Source organism: Nerophis ophidion, linkage group LG16 (genome assembly GCF_033978795.1).
Source record: "Nerophis ophidion isolate RoL-2023_Sa linkage group LG16, RoL_Noph_v1.0, whole genome shotgun sequence".
NCBI lineage: Eukaryota > Metazoa > Chordata > Actinopteri > Syngnathiformes > Syngnathidae > Nerophis > Nerophis ophidion.
Genome location: NC_084626.1, coordinates 29062672 through 29081001, shown reverse-complemented (window position 1 = coordinate 29081001; position 18330 = coordinate 29062672). Strand labels below are relative to the sequence as shown.

The window sequence follows — 18330 nt, the reverse complement described above, 5'->3', positions numbered from 1 at the left end:
GAGTCAAATGAAACTCAGCATTATATGGATTAAATTTATCTTTCTGATGAGGATATGTAAAGATGTTCAAAGGTAGGGTTGTACAAGTTTGTATTCACATCTTTATTTTGTGTTATCTTGTCTTATTGTACTTTTATTTATACTTTTCATACACATATAAACTCTTTATTGATATAACTATTTTTTATGTATTGTTGAAATGCTCTTTTGCTGCAATTAAAACAAAAAGCAAAATATTGATGTCACTGTCAAAGTATGGGGATATGGCACCACCTTATGGAATGTTTACAATGGAAACGCAACAAAAATAAAATATTACTTAATATTCCAGAAAAATTTCCACCGATAGATCAGTATTGGTGTACATTTTTATTATTCTTACCCACGTCGTATATTTCTTGATATAAAAAAAAAACAACTAACTAAAACCTATAATGACAAACCAATCTTTTGAACGGCTCTTAGAAAGGAACGGCTCCTCAAGATCTGTCTCTCTTCCAGGATCTATAAATCCCATCTCTAATCAGTGACGTGCTGTCGGGAGGCAAGTGAGGCAGTGCCTCACCTGCCAACAGGTGGCTTAACCATGAGATGTTCCAAAACGAAGTGATAAAATAAGTTTTAATATTTCTCTTTTGGTTTATGCTTTCTAGGTGATTTTGGTGTGGTTCCTGTATATTTTGATAATTGTCATGGTCAAAATCGCGGAAATTCCTTGTTTCCTGATCAAAACAATGCAGCAGACGAGAAGTGAGGCAGACACAGGCGGTGCCTCCACGGGTACACACAGTGTGTATTGGGCATGTGCGTGTGTGGGGGTGCATGCTTGTTGCCACGGAGAAAAGGCAGGTCATGAGGCAGCAAGTACCTCTGCCTCAAGGTAGGGGGCGTTACATTTTCAACTTGCAGTTCAATGCCTCAGCAGTACTCTGACTCGCCACACTGAGAGAAGTTGGGGCGCTCAAGCTAGCAGACTCAGGTTTCTCCAGCAGAAGTCAGTCTTTTTTTCTTTTCTGTTTTTATAACTGTATTTATAACAAACAAGGCATTTTTATTAGAGTAAGCCAGCGTTTGTGGGTGTTTTTTGTCAGATGCAAATATATTGTTTAATTTTTTGGAATGAAATTGAATTAAATGAATGTTTCTGCCAATATGGAGGATTATATACTGTATCCAAGATGAAAAACTTCTCCAAACGGGACTTTAAGACAAAATGAATGCGATCATACAAAGTATGTTTTCATGGAGGATAGCTATTGCTGCTTCAGATACAAATACAGAAAGGTAATATACACTCACAATACTTGATTTATTTTGTTAAAAGCAAATGGGACCAAAAAGTATTTAATAACAACTTTATCAAATAGTTTTTGGACCCATTTATCATATAATATCATTATGATAACGTTTTTATGAAAGCGAATAACTCCCTTTTTTTTCCCTGTTACTCAAATTTTCAACCTAAATCAACATGACTAGAGCTGCACATATGAATTTAAGTAAAAAAAAAAGAAGAAGAAAAAAGGTATCTATGCCTCACCTGGTGTTTAGTTCACCGCAGGTCACTGTCCCTAATGTACATGGAAACCTAACAATAGAAAATTGCATCACCATGAACTCATCCATTTGTTACAGATCCCCCAGATCAGCTATGCCTCCACCGCCCCGGAGCTGAGCGACAACAGCCGATATGAGTTCTTCTCCCGCGTTGTGCCTCCGGACTCCTACCAGGCCCAAGCCATGGTGGACATCGTGAAAGCCATGGGCTGGAACTACGTCTCCACCATAGCATCAGAAGGGAATTACGGAGAGAGTGGTGTCGACGCTTTCCTGCAGATATCCAGAGAAGCAGGTTGTGTGTTCAAAACAGAAATGTTTGTATTAATTTTACATTCTGTAGCATCTTAGAAGAAGCGGAGTTGTGTGTGTGTATCTGTATGTTAGTATCCATGGATGTGTTTAACCCATAAGTCTGCAAGTCGCTCTGTTCGTCGCCACGGCTTTGTGCCTCATTCCGCGGAGTAACATGGCGATAACACAGTTGGTTGCTATGAAGGCGTTTGAGATCTGGTCCAACAGAGTCCAACAATCACAGGTGTTCTTGAGGGAAGTGGTGAAGGAATGTCAGAGCGTCTCACTGAGACTTCTCAGCAGCAACCTAATATAGATAAGGTGTCAAAGTTTGTTGTTGACGAACCCCAAGATGCAGATAAGGAGGGAGGTATTTTGCAGGAAAACATGATTTAATTTAAAACACTAAGACAAAAAACAAACAAAAGGTACAAACAAAAAGCACGCACGTGGGCGGATAACAAACTAAGGGAGCTAGCATGGGAGCTAGAAAACAAAAACGAACTTAGCATGGAAGCTAGCAAGAATCGAGCATGAAAATAAAGTCGTACATGTAATATAAAAACAAACTTGGAAGCAGGGAACAAAAGGCAGTAAGCTAAAAACGGCAATCAAACATAGCTTACCGCAACGCTGCATAGACAAGACAAGATACGACACGACAGGAGCGATCACACATCACAAGAGCGACAAGAAGTGTCATCGACAAATCAATAATCCAGCACTGACTGGAGGAAGAAAGCAGGTAAAATAGGAGCGGGCTGATACAGGTGTGGCCAGGTGCCAATCAGCCACAGCTGAGGGGAAACAAAGCACTCAGGGAGACAAACAGGAAGCTGAACCAAAATAAGAGTGCTGACAGGAACTAAGGACAGGAAATACTAAACACACAGAGGAGAAACTAAAACACAAACAGTGGCAAGCCTGACATAAGGATTGTTTTGGTTAGGGCGAGTAAATGCAATTTATTATTGCTATCCATCCATCCATTTCCTACCGCTTATTCCCTTCGGGGTTGTGGAAGGCGCTGCAGCCTATCTCAGGTACAATCGGGCGGAAGGCGTTGTGCACCCTGGACAAGTTTCCACCTCATCGCAGGGCCAATTTTTTAGATCATCTTCCCAATTGCCCGTTCTGGTCGTCAGAGCGGCAATCTTTTACGAAAAAGTTATCCAGTTTGCGATTTAGTTCAAAATCGACACAGTTTGAGTCCCTACAGTCCTGCCCATCCCAGCAATCATGACAGGCAGCCTCTGTGTACCTTGAACGGCTGCCATCGTCCTCCAAATTTTTTCGACACACCAGGGCAGAGCACACTCCAAACACCTGATGACCTATTATCATAGTTCTGAATAGATGTCGATGTCCTCGATTGGAAAGAGTTGCCAGGCACACAACCCTCCACTTTTCCCAAGAGTCCATTGTGTATCCAACAGCAAACGTTCCGTCAGGACAGACAGGCTCTAACAAACCCGAACTTCCCGTCTTGTCAATTTTGTTGAAAGGCCAGTTGATCAATTACATTGTTTACGTTTTGGAGAACAGTGCAAACGAGGCTCCAAAAATGATAAGACGTGTTCACATGTGGATACTTGCCAACCTTGAGACCTCCAATTTCGGGAGGTGGGGTGTGGGGGCGTGGTCGGGGGTGGGGCGGAGGCATGGTTGGGGGCTTGGTTTGGGCGGGGGCCGTGGTTAAGAGGGGAGGAGTATAATTCACCAACTCGGGTATTTCATATATATTTCATATACATATTTATATATATATATGTATGAAATACTTGACTTTCAGTGAATTCTAGCTATTTATATTTCTTTTATTATAAATATAAATAAAAGAAATAGTTGAATTTCAGACGGCACCTATCAAATACACAGTAATAAAAACACAGTTGTTCTACTAACTGTACTGTGCTTGCTGGTTACAAAAAAATACAAAACAACAACACTTACCTTTCACTATTTGAGTAACCTTTGTTCTGCTATTTGCGTACTGGCGAGAGTCACTTGCCGTCAGGTGCACAACACCATGTAAATCGTTGGCCAATCAAAAAGCAACCCCATAACGCTGTAGCCAACATTCACCAGGAGATGGCAACAGACAACATAGAATTACTCTATTACAGACGGCGTCACCATGGCTGTAACTTCCTCGTTCTTCTGCTTCGTCTCCTTGTGTGTGCAGTTTTTTTATTAAAATCCGTAGATGTTGTAACGTGATTGGGCAGGCAAGCTGTTTATATAACAGGAAAGCGGACGTAAGAACAGGCTGTCCCCTCTCATGTCCACATGGAGCTGGAGGGGGCGTGGCCTCCAGCTCCGGCTGAATTTTGGGAGATTTTCGGGAGAAAATTTCTTCCGAGAGGTTGTCAGGAGAGGCGCTGAAATTCGGGAGTCTCCCGGAAAATCCGTTAGGGTTGGCAAGTATGCATGTGCAAGCACAACGCAATCCTGTACAATGATTTATGAAGCATATTTAGCAAACTGGTTCTGTGATTAGTAAAAAAATAAGTTTGTTGTCAAAGTCAATTAATTTAAAAGACTCATGGATTTACCCAAGAATTAGTCCACGCACGTAACATTTACAAAGTACTATCACCAGCTACTGGCCCGGCACACATTTTACATGGTACGTGAAAACAATGATCAACTATGAGTACCTTTGTAACACGTGCTCCCATCAACACTTATTAATACATCATTCCAATATCAAACCCCCCCAACTCCATTAACTTGTTACCATATTGCCAGCATATTTTCTTAAAAAAAACACACACTAATAATGCATTCTATGTGTGCAACACAGGAGGGCTTTGTATTGCTCAGTCCATAAGAATTCCCAGAGAACCCAGACCTGGGGAGTTTGAAAAGGTCATCAAGAGACTGATGGAGACATCTAACGCTCGGGGGGTTATCATCTTTGCCAGTGAGGACGACATCAAGTGAGTGCAGAAAAAGCGATTGAAAAAGTTAATGTTGTGCATGGATCCATATTTTTGCAAATGTCTTTTTATAATTTGTGGTGTTTCCTGTTTCCTACCCGATTATCACCCTCGATCCGACCGACGCAGGAGAGGATTAGAAAGTAATTCTGATTTGATTTCTTCCAGGCGAGTTTTGCAAGCTGCCAAAACGGCCAATCTGACTGGCCACTTCCTGTTTGTTGGCTCGGACAGCTGGGGGGCCAAGAGCTCCCCCATCCAAGACCAGGAGGAAGTAGCCGAGGGTGCTGTCACTATCTTGCCGAAAAGAGCCTCCATTGACGGTAGGCGTGAAAGGGACAATCTGGGTGACTCAAATCATGCACTTCCATACTTACAAGGGCTTGGTCTACTGAGATCCAGATACCACGTGTTAAACTATTAGTGTGCGTGTTGCCTGTGATCTACTAAGACTTTGTGTACAATGGAAAAGTGGTGCAGACCGCCAAATGTTAAAGAGGTTTTCCGTGTACTAACTGCATTATGTGCCCATGGAAACATTTATTTTCCTCCCCATTTGTGTTATTGTGCTCTCTCTCATGTGTGCAATGTTGCTGAACTACCAGCACACATCTAAAATCTGAAACACATTTTATGCAATATAGAAACCCAATCTAAAGACAACTATTTCTATCACGTTGGTGCTATGCAGGGAGGCGATGGATGCAAGAAAATGCATCGTCAAAGACATTTTTTCACATAGGAGATATATTATAATAATATATTTCCGAAATAAAAAACAGCATAAAAAAACTCCGTCCGGAACAGAGTCAACTTCCAAAGTGTCTTTGAACAGGGTGGGAGGGATTTTTCAGAGCTTCTTTTGCTGCACTGGTCTCCTTGGGGTACTAACAGCATGAGCCAGCCAAGGCCACCGCAGAGGGAGCCGATTTGTAGATAAGGAATGTTTTTAGTTCTGCGAGCAAACACATTCCAATAGTTTGTCATTTCTAATTGTCCATTCTGACTCTCAAATGGATCATTGCAGAGTGGAATGTTTCTCCGAGATGTTCCCCAATTTGCGATTCAATTCCGAGATCACCAAAGTCTGAGTGCCCACAGCTCTGCCCAACACACCCGTTGCGATAGGCAGCCTTTGGGCTCCTTGAACGGCTGCCATATTTTTTCGAATTTGTCGATAATCCAAAGAAACATTTAATCCAATCAGCAGATGACTTGTTATCACAGATCTAAACAGATCGATATCTGGATTGTCTTCGATGGAAAAAACTGCCAGGCACACGACTCGCCACTTCCCCCTAGAGTCCCTCATGTTTCCAGAAGCTAACGCCCTGTCAAGACAGGTAGCTTTCCCCAAACCTATGCTTCTTGTCGAGAAGATCTTGGTAATTAAGTTGAGGGACCAATTTCTCAATTCCATGCTTTAGGTTTCGGATAACAATGCAAAAGAGAGGCTCCTAGAAAGTTAAGAACAAAAACAAAGAAGCAAAGCAGGAGAGATAGGAGAGAGGGGGAATGCGTCCGTTATAGTTGATTGCAAGCATAAAAAGAAAACACTGTGCCTTCTGTGAAACATTGAGTAGGCTTGGTTATGTTCTGCTGATGCTCCACTGTATTTGGTTCTTAAGTGGCTCTCTTTGAAGTGTGAAATGTGATCCAACCTCAAAACTCCCAAGACTTTTTGGAGCAAAATGTATTTGAAAGTTTGGTCCCAGTCGCAGGTCTTAAGACCGCCAACAGGACAATGACCAGCTAAAGACACTCAAGACTAGCAAATGGGACGACAGTGGGGCCTTTGTTTTTGTCAATAATCTGTTCATAAAGGTCAGTTGAAACTTGACTCAAAGAAAAAGCAAATTAATCAATGACAAAGAAAACTAGAAAAGCACTAGGAAAGCGCAGACCTCTCAAGCCTAAAAAAGTCCTGAATTCAGACAGTGGTCCAGTTCCCCCCAAAATATAATTACTTATTCCTTATCCCATTTCTAACATTTTCTGAATGTTGACTCAAAATCCGCTCATCTTCTTTTGAGCTATATATAGCGAAAGAAAGAAATGGAGTGAACCTTCTTGTCAGTCAGCCACTGTCTTTGTCTGTGTTGGTAGAGAAGGTGCCGCTAGCATATACACACACACACAGAGGCTGAGGCTCGTATTATAAACTTATGGTAATGTCGTAGAAATTATGCAACTTTTCATCAGCCTCAAAATGAAAAGAATTGTTCTTTATCAAAGCAAATCAAACTTTTTTTTAATAAAATGTGTTTCATACACGCTGCGATGAGGTAGCAACTTGTCCAGGGTGTACCCCGCCTTCCGCCCGATTGTAGCTAAGATATTCACCAGCGCCCCCCGTGACCCCAAAGGGAATAAGTGGTAGAAAATAAATGGATGGATGGATGGGTTTCATACATTAAAAATGCAACATAAAGTGATTTTAAAAAATGCCCCGACGATCCACCTCTCCCACACACACACACACACACACACACACACACACACACACCCACACACACACACACACACACACACACACATTATTATCCCATTGCAGACATTCCTTAAAAGTTTGATAAAAATACGCCTATAACTTTTTGAGCTATCTTAATGTAAATTGCGGAATTAAACAAATGCGTGAACATTTTTGTCAGTCATCCACTCTCTTTGTCTCTTTGGGGCCTCTAGCTCAAACACACAGAAAAGTTGAGGGTCGTAACATTAACGCAAGATAACGGAGTAGAAATGATCCGGATCAAAAATCTAATCACCCAACGAACGAATGAACAAACATACAGACTACATACATACATATCCTACTGTACAATAATGTAAATGTAATTAAGATGATACCAATACCCCAAAATGTTCACGATAAACACTTTTAACTTATATCAATTATAGCAGTGGTCCCCAAACACCGGTACCAATGGCACCGGTACCGGGCCGCACAAGAAATAATAATATATATATTTTTTTTAATGATTAAATTGACATAAAAAACACAATATATACATTTTGTATCAATATGGATTAATACAGTCTGCAGGGATATAGTCCGTAAGCACACATGATTGTAATTCTTTATGTCCGTGGGACAAATTTGTTGGGTACCACTGAATTATAGTTTAGATTGATAACAGATGATAAACAGACATATTTATATAATATATTTACTTTAACGTGTTAACGCATGTGATTAATAAAAAACAAATAAAAGATTACATAACCATGAGTAAATAAATATTTTTCACAATTTTGTTTTTTACCGCCGAAAGGCAGCGCGCATTGCACTGGCAGTGGTGATATCACACGCCAGTGTTATGATAGTTAGAGTGATATGCTCTGCGCCCTTCAAAGGAAACTCTGATGGAACTGAGATAATTAGTTAGTATTCTTGCAACATACTTTCTTATCATCTGCGCACATCAAAATTAACATACCATCTTAAAGCAAAACATGATTGAGTTGCTAGCTTGGACAGCAGAGGACAACATGCTATATGCCGGCTGAGTTTATCCGTGTTTACCACAGATAAATTAAACAAAATGAACAGCCACCGCCCACCGCACATACGACATTAACATTTGTGTGGCTGAAAAAGTAAATAAGTTTGTTTGTGTAACTGAGTTTTGTAATTGGATGAAGCCCAGCAGACAAGACAGACAATAACGAGGGAATTGACAGGCCCGTCTCTCGTCAACACACTGGCTTCTCATCAAGGCACCTTCTGTCTCTCTCACGCACGCACACGCACACATACACACACACTTCCGACTTCACAATAACAGTGCGACACCTCACATCTGGTCCAACTGCGCCTACAAAATGAAAAATGGCTTACATTTGTTTAAACAATTGGTTAAACTAAGGAAAAGTAAATGCAGATGTAAATGGAACAATATGTAAACTTCTTTATGGGTGTCTTTATTACAAACCCTATTTACATATAAGTTGGGAAATTGTGTTAGATGTAAATATAAACGGAATACAATGATTTGCAAATCATTTTCAACCCATATTCAATTGAATGCACTACAAAGACAATATATTTGACATTCAAACTCATAATCTTTATTTTTTTTTGCAAATAATAATTAACTTAGAATTTCAGGGCTGCAACACGTGACAAAGTAGTTGGGAAAGGGTATGTTCACCCCTGTTTTACATCACCTTTTCTTCTACAACACTTAATAAACGTTTGGGAACTGAGGAAACTACTTGTTGAAGCTTTGGAAGTGGAATTCTTTCTTATTCTTGTTTTATGTAGAGCTTCAGTCGTTCAACAGTCTTGCGTCTCCGCTGTCGTATTTTACGCTTCATAATGCGCCACACAGACAGGTCTGGACTGCAGGCGGGCCAGGAAAGTACCCGCACTCTTTTTTACGAAGCCACGCTATTGTAACACATGCTGAATGTGGCTCGGCATTGTCTTGCTGAAATAATCAGGGGCGTCCATGAAAAAGACAGCGCTTAAATGGCAGCCTATCTTGTTCCAAAACCTGTATCAATGACTTGCAGTTCAGCAAAACATTTAGAAAAAACATCCCTGTACAACATTCTGACTACTAAATTGCATTTGAATCCAAATGTTGGGATATTTTCTTAAGCAAATTTTTCTTTATGCAAAAAAATTATAAGAGTGAGATTAATCTGATTTTAAAAAATAGTCACTTGACAGCCCTAATACATATATCACAAACAGTAAATTGCGGAACAAAAATTCATTATTTAGTTCAGTCTTTTTAGTTTTTAAGTTGATTCTGTTGGACCACAATTCCAAAGCTAATTTCCATTACTGTATTTTCTGGACTTTAAGCCACTACCATTTTCCACAAGCTTTGAACCCTGCGGCTTGTACAGGGGTGCAGTTACTCTATGGATTTTTCTTAGCTAACAGGGAAATTATGGCAAACAATTTACTAAAATGATCCACTTTAGAAAATGTTCAAACTGAACTTTTTTACAAAGCACAAGGAGGAAGAATTCTAATACACATCTCATTAAGGATGAATAAAGACATCAATGACTTTTCTGTTATGTTTGATCAGCCGTTTTACTACCGTGTCTCAAACACTGTTAAACACGCAAACAATTAGGATATGTATATAAAAATTTACAAAATCTTTGCGTGTGAATAATTTTATATATCAATCATCAATCAATCAGAGTTTAATTATATAGCCTAAATAACAAGTGTCTCAAAGGGCTGCACAAGCCACAACGACATCCTCAGATCCCACATCAGGGCAAGAAAAAACTCAACCCAATGGGATAAAATGAGAAATCTTGGAGGGGACCGCAGATGCGCATCATCTGTGGTCACCTAATAACCTATCCACGCAGGAGAGGGGGGCAGAGCAGAAAAGTGACGGCAGATAAACTGGTCTAAAAGGGGGGTCTATTTAAAGGCTAGTGTATACAAATTAATTTTAAGATGGAAATTAAATGCTTCTACTGAGGTAGCATCTTTAACTGTTACCGGGAGGGCATTCCCGAGTACTGGAGCCAGAATAGAAAACGTTCTATAGCCCGAAGACCTTTTTTGGGCTCTGGGAAATACTAATAAGCCAGAGTTCTTTGAACGCAGATTTCTTGCCGGGACATATGGGACAATACAATCAGCGACATAGGATGGAGGTAGACCGTGTAGTATTTTATACGTAAGTAGTAAAACCTTAAAGTCACATCTTAAGTGCACAGGAAGCCAGTGCAGGTGAGCCAGTATAGGCGTAATATGATCAAACTTTCTTGTTCTTGTCAAAAGTCTAGCAGCCGCATTTTGTACCAACTGTAATCTTTTAATGGTCGACCAGTGGTTCTTAACCTGGGTTCGATCGAACACTAGGGGTTCGGTGAGTCGGCCTCAGGGGTTCGGCGGAGCCTCCACCGCGGAGGTCAAGACACACCCGACTCATTGTGTAAATAAAAGTTCTCCCCATCGGCGTATTATGGATACCCTCAAACAATGTTCCCTCTACATGTGAGCAAACGCAAAAACTCCTTGAGCATTCAGTGGCGCACATGTGAGCACACTTGTCCCAAACCTGACTAAATAACAAATTAAAAGTTTTATTATTATATTTAAATGACAGCTGTCATTTCCATGAGATTATTTTCTAATATAAGTGTTTTGGCCCACTTACAATGACAATAAGAAAAAATATTGTTTTTTATGAGCTGTGTACTAGTATTGTATGTCTGGGTGGAAAACGAAGAAAAGGAGCAGACTTTGCTGTGAAAATAAATACAATTATTATATTTGATCATTTATCATTTGGGACGGCGTGGCGCAGTGGCAGAGTGGCCGTGCGCAACCCGAGGGGCCCTGGTTCAAATCCCACCTAGTACCAACCTCGTCACGTCCGTTGTGTCCTGAGCAAGACACTTCACCCTTGCTCCTGATGGGTGCTGGTTGGCGCCTTGCATGGCAGCTCCCTCCATCAGTGTGTGAATGTGTGTGTGAATGGGTAAATGTGGAAGTAGTGTCAACGCGCTTTGAGTACCTTGAAGGTAGAAAAGCGCTATACAAGTACAACCCATTTATCATTTATTTATTTATTTATCATTTAAAATGACATGAGAGTGGCACTTGCTGAGGTGAAGCCACGCATATCTGAACTGGTCTCTCAAAGGCACCAGCAGAAGTCACACTGATTTGCAGGTGTGTAATTTGTTGTGAGTTCATACACTGTGTTGGTTTTGTTTTTTGAACAAGGTGATGTTCATGCACGGTTCATTTTGTGCACCAGTAAAAAACTTTTAACCTTGCCTTGAATTTGAAAACAATTTGTATTTTTGTTTTTCACTATAAAGGGTTCATTGAATGCGCATATGAAACTGGTAGGGTTCAGTACCTCCAAAGAGGTCAAGAACCACTGTGCTAGACATAGGGAGGCCCAAAAATAATACCTTACAGTAATCGAGACGAGACGTAACGAACGCATGAATAATTATCTTAGCGTCGCTGGTGGACAAAATGGAACACATTTTAACGATATTACGATTATATGTCTGTGCCTCAAAGTCCGGCGCGACTAATAAATTGAAAAATCTTTTTTTCTTTCAAAATTTAGTAGGTGCGGCTTATAGTTCAGAAAATACAGTGGTTAACTTTCAGAATAATTGCGACAACTGTGGGTTTTTCATTCTTTAACAGCAAGGTACCAACAGTGTATTTTCCATTGCTAACTCGTATTTTAAGACTGCATGGCCTGACACTATGAATATAAGCAAGATTTTTTATGAAATGATTCAGGCTTCGACCAGTACTTCACAACAAGATCTCTGGAAAACAACAGAAGGAACATCTGGTTTGCTGAATTTTGGGAGGACGACTTCAAGTGTAAGCTAACTCGGCCTGGCGTCAAATACGATGCCGGTAGAAGAAAATGTACAGGTGAATCCGCACAGGCAAAATTAAGTATTATATACAGTGGGGCAAAAAAGTATTTAGTCAGCCACCGATTGTGCAAGTTCTCCCACCTAAAATGATGACCGAGGTCTGTAATTTTCATAATAGGTACACTTCAACTGTGAGAGACAGAATGTGAAAAAATAATCCAGGAATTCACATTGTAGGAATTTTAAAGAATTTATTAGTAAATTATGGTGGAAAATAAGTATTTGGTCAACCATTCAAAGCTCTTACTGATGGAAGGAGGTTTTGGCTCAAAATCTCACGAGACATGGCCCAATTCATATTTTCCTTAACACGGATCAATCGTCCTGTCCCCTTAGCAGAAAAACAGCCCCAAAGCATGATGTTTCCACCCCCATGCTTCACAGTAGGTGTGGTGTTCTTGGGATGCAACTCAGTATTCTTCTTCTTCCAAACACAACGAGTTGAGTATATACCAAAAAGTTCTATTTTGGTTTCATCCGACCACATGACATTCTCCAAATCCTCTGCTGTATCATCCATGTATCCATTTTGGTATAAACTCAACTCGTCGTGTTTGGAGGAAGAAGAATACTAAGTTGCATCCCAAGAACACCATACTTACTGTGAAGCATGGGGGTGGAAACATCATGCTTTGGGGCTGTTTTTCTGCGAAGGGGGACAGGACGATTGATCCGTGTTAAGGAAAGAATGAATGGGGCCATGTATCGTGAGATTTTGAGCCAAAACCTCTTTCCATCAGTGAGAGCTTTGAATGGTTGACCAAATACTTTTTTTCCACCATAATTTACAAAAAAATTGTTTAAAATTCTTACAATGTGAATTCTTGGATTTTTTTTTCACATTCTGTCTCTCACAGTTGAAGTGTACCTATGATGAAAATTACAGACCTCTGTCATCATTTTAAGTGGGGGAACTTGCACAATTGGTGGCTGACTAAATACCTTTTTGCCCCACTGTATAATAAATCAATTCGCCTCATGTGACGTCTGTGTTTTTTGTAGGTGAGGAAAGAATAAGCCGAGATTCTCTGTACGAACAAGAAGGGAAGGTGCAGTTTGTGATAGATGCGGTGTACGCCATGGCTCACGCCTTACACAGCATGCACCTCGACCTGTGTCCCGGCTCCATGGGGGTTTGTGAAAAGATGGACCCGGTGGAGGGACGGATGCTCCTCCAATACATACGCTCTGTCAATTTCAACGGTAGGATTTTCAAATTGACTTTTCTCTCACCCATCCTGCATAATATATGTTGCCGCTTTTCTAAGAGGGATTTTGGGAAAAGAAAACATTCAAAAGGATGTCTTTGAAGAAGCTTTGAGATGTGTCTACTAATGTACTGAGCAAGAAGACTAGTTCGGTACATCCCTTCAAAACATGTCTCCTCGCCGCAGGCTGCCTCCTTGCTTCTCCACTGACACTCTCCTCACTCTTTTTATCCTCATCTTTCATGAAAAAGTCACAATTTTGCAAAAACGGGGGGAGAAAAATGTGTTCTATGAAAGCATATTTACCACTTGCCAGATGCTGGACGACCCTGGCTTGTCTGAAGAATTTTTCCGATTGTTGGCCTGCAGGGAACTAAGAGAAACATCCAATCACGTTAGGGCAACAGAGCAGAGTGCACTGAAAGACCATTCAAGTGCAGGACAGCCTTTACTAAAGAGCATGCATGCTGCACTTAGCTTTCACAGTACAGCACAAGAGTTACAAAAGCAAGCACAAGCTGCATTCAATGTGCGTGTGGGTGGGCTCCACAAAATGGGAGTGTGGATTTTAAAGGGGAACATTATCACAATTTCAGAAGGGTTAAAACCAATAAAAATCAGTTCCCAGTGGCTTATTTTATTTTTTGAAGTTTTTTTTCAAAATTTTACCCATCACGCAATATCCCGAAAAACTGTTTCAAAGTGCCTGATTTTCACCATCACTATATCCACCCGTCCATTTTCCTGTGACGTCACTGCGTGATGCCAATACCAACAAACATGGCGGATAAAACAGAAAGATATAGCGACATTAGCTCGGATTCAGACTCGAATTTCAGCGGCTTAAGCTATTTAACAGATTACGCATGTATTGAAACGGATGGTTGGAGTGTGGAGGCAGATAGCGAAAACAAAATTGAAGAAGAAACTGAAGCTATTGAGCCACATCACGACAGACAAACGGCAACGAGGACGGATTCGGCGATCTCCTTCTAACCAACGATTGCATCTTTTGACAACTGGTGCAACTTGAATCCGTCGATTGGTATGTGTTTGTTGGGCATTAAATGTGGATGGAGGGAAATGCTGGATGCAAATATAGCTACAAACATACATTTAGCCTAAATAGCATGTTAGCATCGATTAGCTTGCAGTCTTGCCGTGCGCAAATATGTCTGATTAGCACATAAGTCAATAACATCAACAAAACTCACCTTTGTGATTTCGTTGACTTTATCGTTGGAAATGCATCTGCTTCGAATGTCGCAGAATATCCACACATCTCTGTCATAGCATCGCTATCGTCGGTAGCGATGCTACGACAGAACAGAACAAACGAGGGACTTTCGCATCTTTTGACCACTGGTGCAACTTGAATCTGTCGATTGGTATGTGTTTGTTTGGCATTAAATGTGGGTGGAGGGAAAGGCTGGATGCAAATATAGCTACAAATGAGGCATAATGATGCAATATGTACATACAGCTAGCCTAAATAGCATGTTAGCATCGATTAGCATGCCATGACCATTGATATGTCTGATTAGCACACTCCACGTAAGTCAACTTTAATCCGTCCCTGTTCGTGTTGTTACACCCTCCGACAACACACCGACGAGGCTTAATGTCTCAAAGGTATGGAAAACAGTCGAAAAAATGGAAAATAACAGAGCTGATTTGACTTGGTGTGTGTAATGTGTTTGAGAAAATGGCGGATTGCTTCCTGTTGTGACGTCACGGGTGAAAGGTTATTGCTCCGACAGCGAACAATTGAAAGGTGTTTAAATTGCCAAATTCACCCTTTTGGAATTCGGAAATCGGTTAAAAAAACGTATGGTCTTTTTTTCTGCAACATCAAGGTATATATTGACGCTTACATAGGTCTGGTGATAATGTTCCCCTTTAAGAGATTGTGTGTCGTGTCAGATGACACTCGGCCATTAAAATTCTGTCTCCGTCAAACAGGAAGTGCTGGAACTGGTGTGATGTTCAATGAGAATGGAGACGCTCCTGGACGTTACGACATCTTCCAGTACCAGCTTTCCAACGTCAGCTACCCTGGCTATAAGGTTATCGGCCAATGGACGAACCACCTCAGGCTCAATGTAAATATTTGTTTTTATAGAAAGTCCACCACCACCATAGAGGGCTGTAATCTGTTTGTGGTTGTTTGAGTTGTTTGTATTACAGTGGTTTTAGATCTTTTTCCACCAAGTTCCACCTCAGAAAACACTTGGCTCTCCAAGTACCACCATAATGACCGACATTTTAAAAATGTAGCATACTAGGCCTAGGTATTCATTAAAAACAAGGCAGAGGTTTTATTTAACAAGTATATTTAATAACTTTGGCCACTGTAACATTATAAACAGTTTGAACGGTAACACTGTTTGAATATAGGAAAATAAAACACTGTACTTAAATAGTGAATAAAATCAAATGATTGCACATAAAAGTTAAACAAACACTGTACTAAAATAAATGTAAAAATATTATTTTTAAAGATTAAATGGAAATGTACTTAAAAGTTAAATAAAACTATGCTGTACCTAAATGTCAGGTACGTTTGCAATTGCTACCCAGTAGCACTTGCACATTTTTTTTTTAAATTACCGTATTTCCTTGAATTGCCGCCGGGTATATAGTATGCGCCTGCCTTGATTTACTGCCGGGTCAAACTCGCTTCGCGAAATAATTAGCACATGCTTAGTATTACCACTGGGTCAAACTCCTGACGTCACGAGTGACATTTCCCCTGTCATCCTTTTCAAAATGGAGGAGGCTGATTTCAATTTGAAATCGCATAAAGGGAAGAAGATTAAGAGCTATTCAGTAGGATTTAAGGTCCAAGCTATTGAGTATGCTAAAAAGAACAGTAAGCAGCTATGTTTTATTAATATACCGTAACTGCGTGTGTCAAATATGAGTCATTAAATGACTCCTGCCCCCTGGTGGTAGAGGGCGCTAGTGATCTTTCTTGCGACTACACGGCTTCAGAAGAAGTGACAACGAGTGATGTGATATGTACTGGGAACGGATATGACGCAGGGGGTGCACAACGGACCTATTAGGATGTAACACCACTTCCTATGCTGGCTAAAACAACCGGGCTGGAATAAAGCATGTTCCAGTCCTAAATACCCACTACATTATTTATACAATAACACTTCCTGGTGGCAGCGGTGGGATAAAGAGATCACCCACGGAGCAGAACGGAAGGGGGAGTTGTCCGAGGATAATTCTGTCCCTGCACTTGAGGAGCCGAGGTAACTGATAGCAGCGGTCTGATAGCAGTTTTCTAAACTGGACTTTCAATCAAAGCAGGAAGTAATAAAGGAAGATCTCCATTGAGACAGAGAGACTTTTAAAACTGAAGAAAGATAAGGAAGACGTCTATAAACAAGTTATCGATGCTTTTGATCAGAAGGAGCTGGCATGGATTTCATTTATAAGTAAAGGTTCGATCCTAATAACGTTTTTTTAATTAAATGTGCTTTTCATGATGGTATCCTTACATCACACTCAAATTTTTACTGCATGCCTTTGGTAAGTGCCGTAGTGAGAAAAGGTTTTAAAATAATCAGCGCATGCTTATTTTTACCGCATGCCTTTGGTAAGCGCAGGAGTGAGAAGAGGTTGTAAATTAATTAGCGCCCCGGTGGCAATTAAAGGAAATACGGTATTGACTTAATTTGTATCTCCTTTCATTCTTTTGTCATCGGTTGATAACATATTTTGGATAGTAGTTTATATTTTTAGATTTCTATTCATATTGTAACGGACTGGGTTATATTATGTTCGACATGTAGTTTATTCAATGTTTAACAGATGTTGTAGTTTCCCATGACATTGAAGGCATCATGGTTACGTGCAGCTTTCTCTGCCAATGTTTGTCTTTGTTCACATGTGTCATGCGTGTTTGATTGGCTGGGAGGCTGGATGTAAGCGGAGAATATGGAGAACATTCGGTTCCCACGTGTGTTGAGTGACAGAAATGGATCTTATTTGTTTATTTTGGTGCCAACTACGGCCTACAGTAGTCAGATTGTAACAACTTACATTGAAGGCTGGAAAATGTGTGTGTATATGTATATATATATATATATATATATATATATATATATATATATACATATATATATATATATATATATAGGCTTCACGGTGGCAGAGGCGGTTAGTGCGTCTGCCTCACAATACGAAGGTCCCTACAGTAGTCAGATTGTAACAACTTACATTGAAGGCTGGAAAACGTGTGTGTGTGTGTGTGTGTGTGTGTGTGTGTATATATATATATATATATATATATATATATATATATATATATATATATATATATATATATATATATATATATATATATATATATATATATATATATATATATATATATATATATATATATATAGGCTTCACGGTGGCAGAGGCGGTTAGTGCGTCTGCCTCACAATACGAAGGTCCTGCAGTCGTGGGTTCAAATCCAGGCTCAGGATCTTTCTGTGTGGAGTTTGAATGCGTGGGTTCCCTCCGGGTACTCCGGCTTCCTCCCACCTCCAAAGACATGCACCTGGGGATAGGTTGATTGGCAACACTAAATTGGCCCTAGTGTGTGAATGTGAGTGTGAATGTTGTCTGTCTATCTGTGTTGGCCCTGTGATGAGGTGGCGACTTGTCCAGGGTGTACCCCGCCTTCCGCCCGATTGTAGCTGAGATAGGCGCCAGCGCCCCCCGCGACCCCAAAAAAGGGAATAAGCGGTAGAAAATGGATGGATGGATGGATGGATATATATATATATATATATATATATATATATATATATATATATATATATATATATATGTGTGTGTATTTTTTATTTTAATCGGTCCAACAAAATAATACACAGTAATACAATGGTCCAATTCCAAACCAAACCCGGCTCAGCAATATT

The 18330-nt window shown here is 40.3% G+C and overlaps 1 protein-coding gene across 4 annotated transcripts in view; it reads left to right on the top strand.

Annotated features, from left to right (window-relative positions):
• Window positions 1–18330, top strand: part of grm6b (glutamate receptor, metabotropic 6b) — an 87517-nt gene that overhangs the window by 40205 nt on the left and 28982 nt on the right. For all 4 annotated transcript variants that reach the window (XM_061874811.1, XM_061874814.1, XM_061874813.1 and 1 more), the window contains 6 exons: window positions 1636–1852; window positions 4658–4793; window positions 4962–5116; window positions 12049–12189; window positions 13197–13397; window positions 15365–15504. In XM_061874811.1, coding sequence (XP_061730795.1) covers window positions 1636–1852; window positions 4658–4793; window positions 4962–5116; window positions 12049–12189; window positions 13197–13397; window positions 15365–15504 — 990 coding nt within the window. The remainder of the gene's footprint in view (window positions 1–1635; window positions 1853–4657; window positions 4794–4961; window positions 5117–12048; window positions 12190–13196; window positions 13398–15364; window positions 15505–18330) is intronic.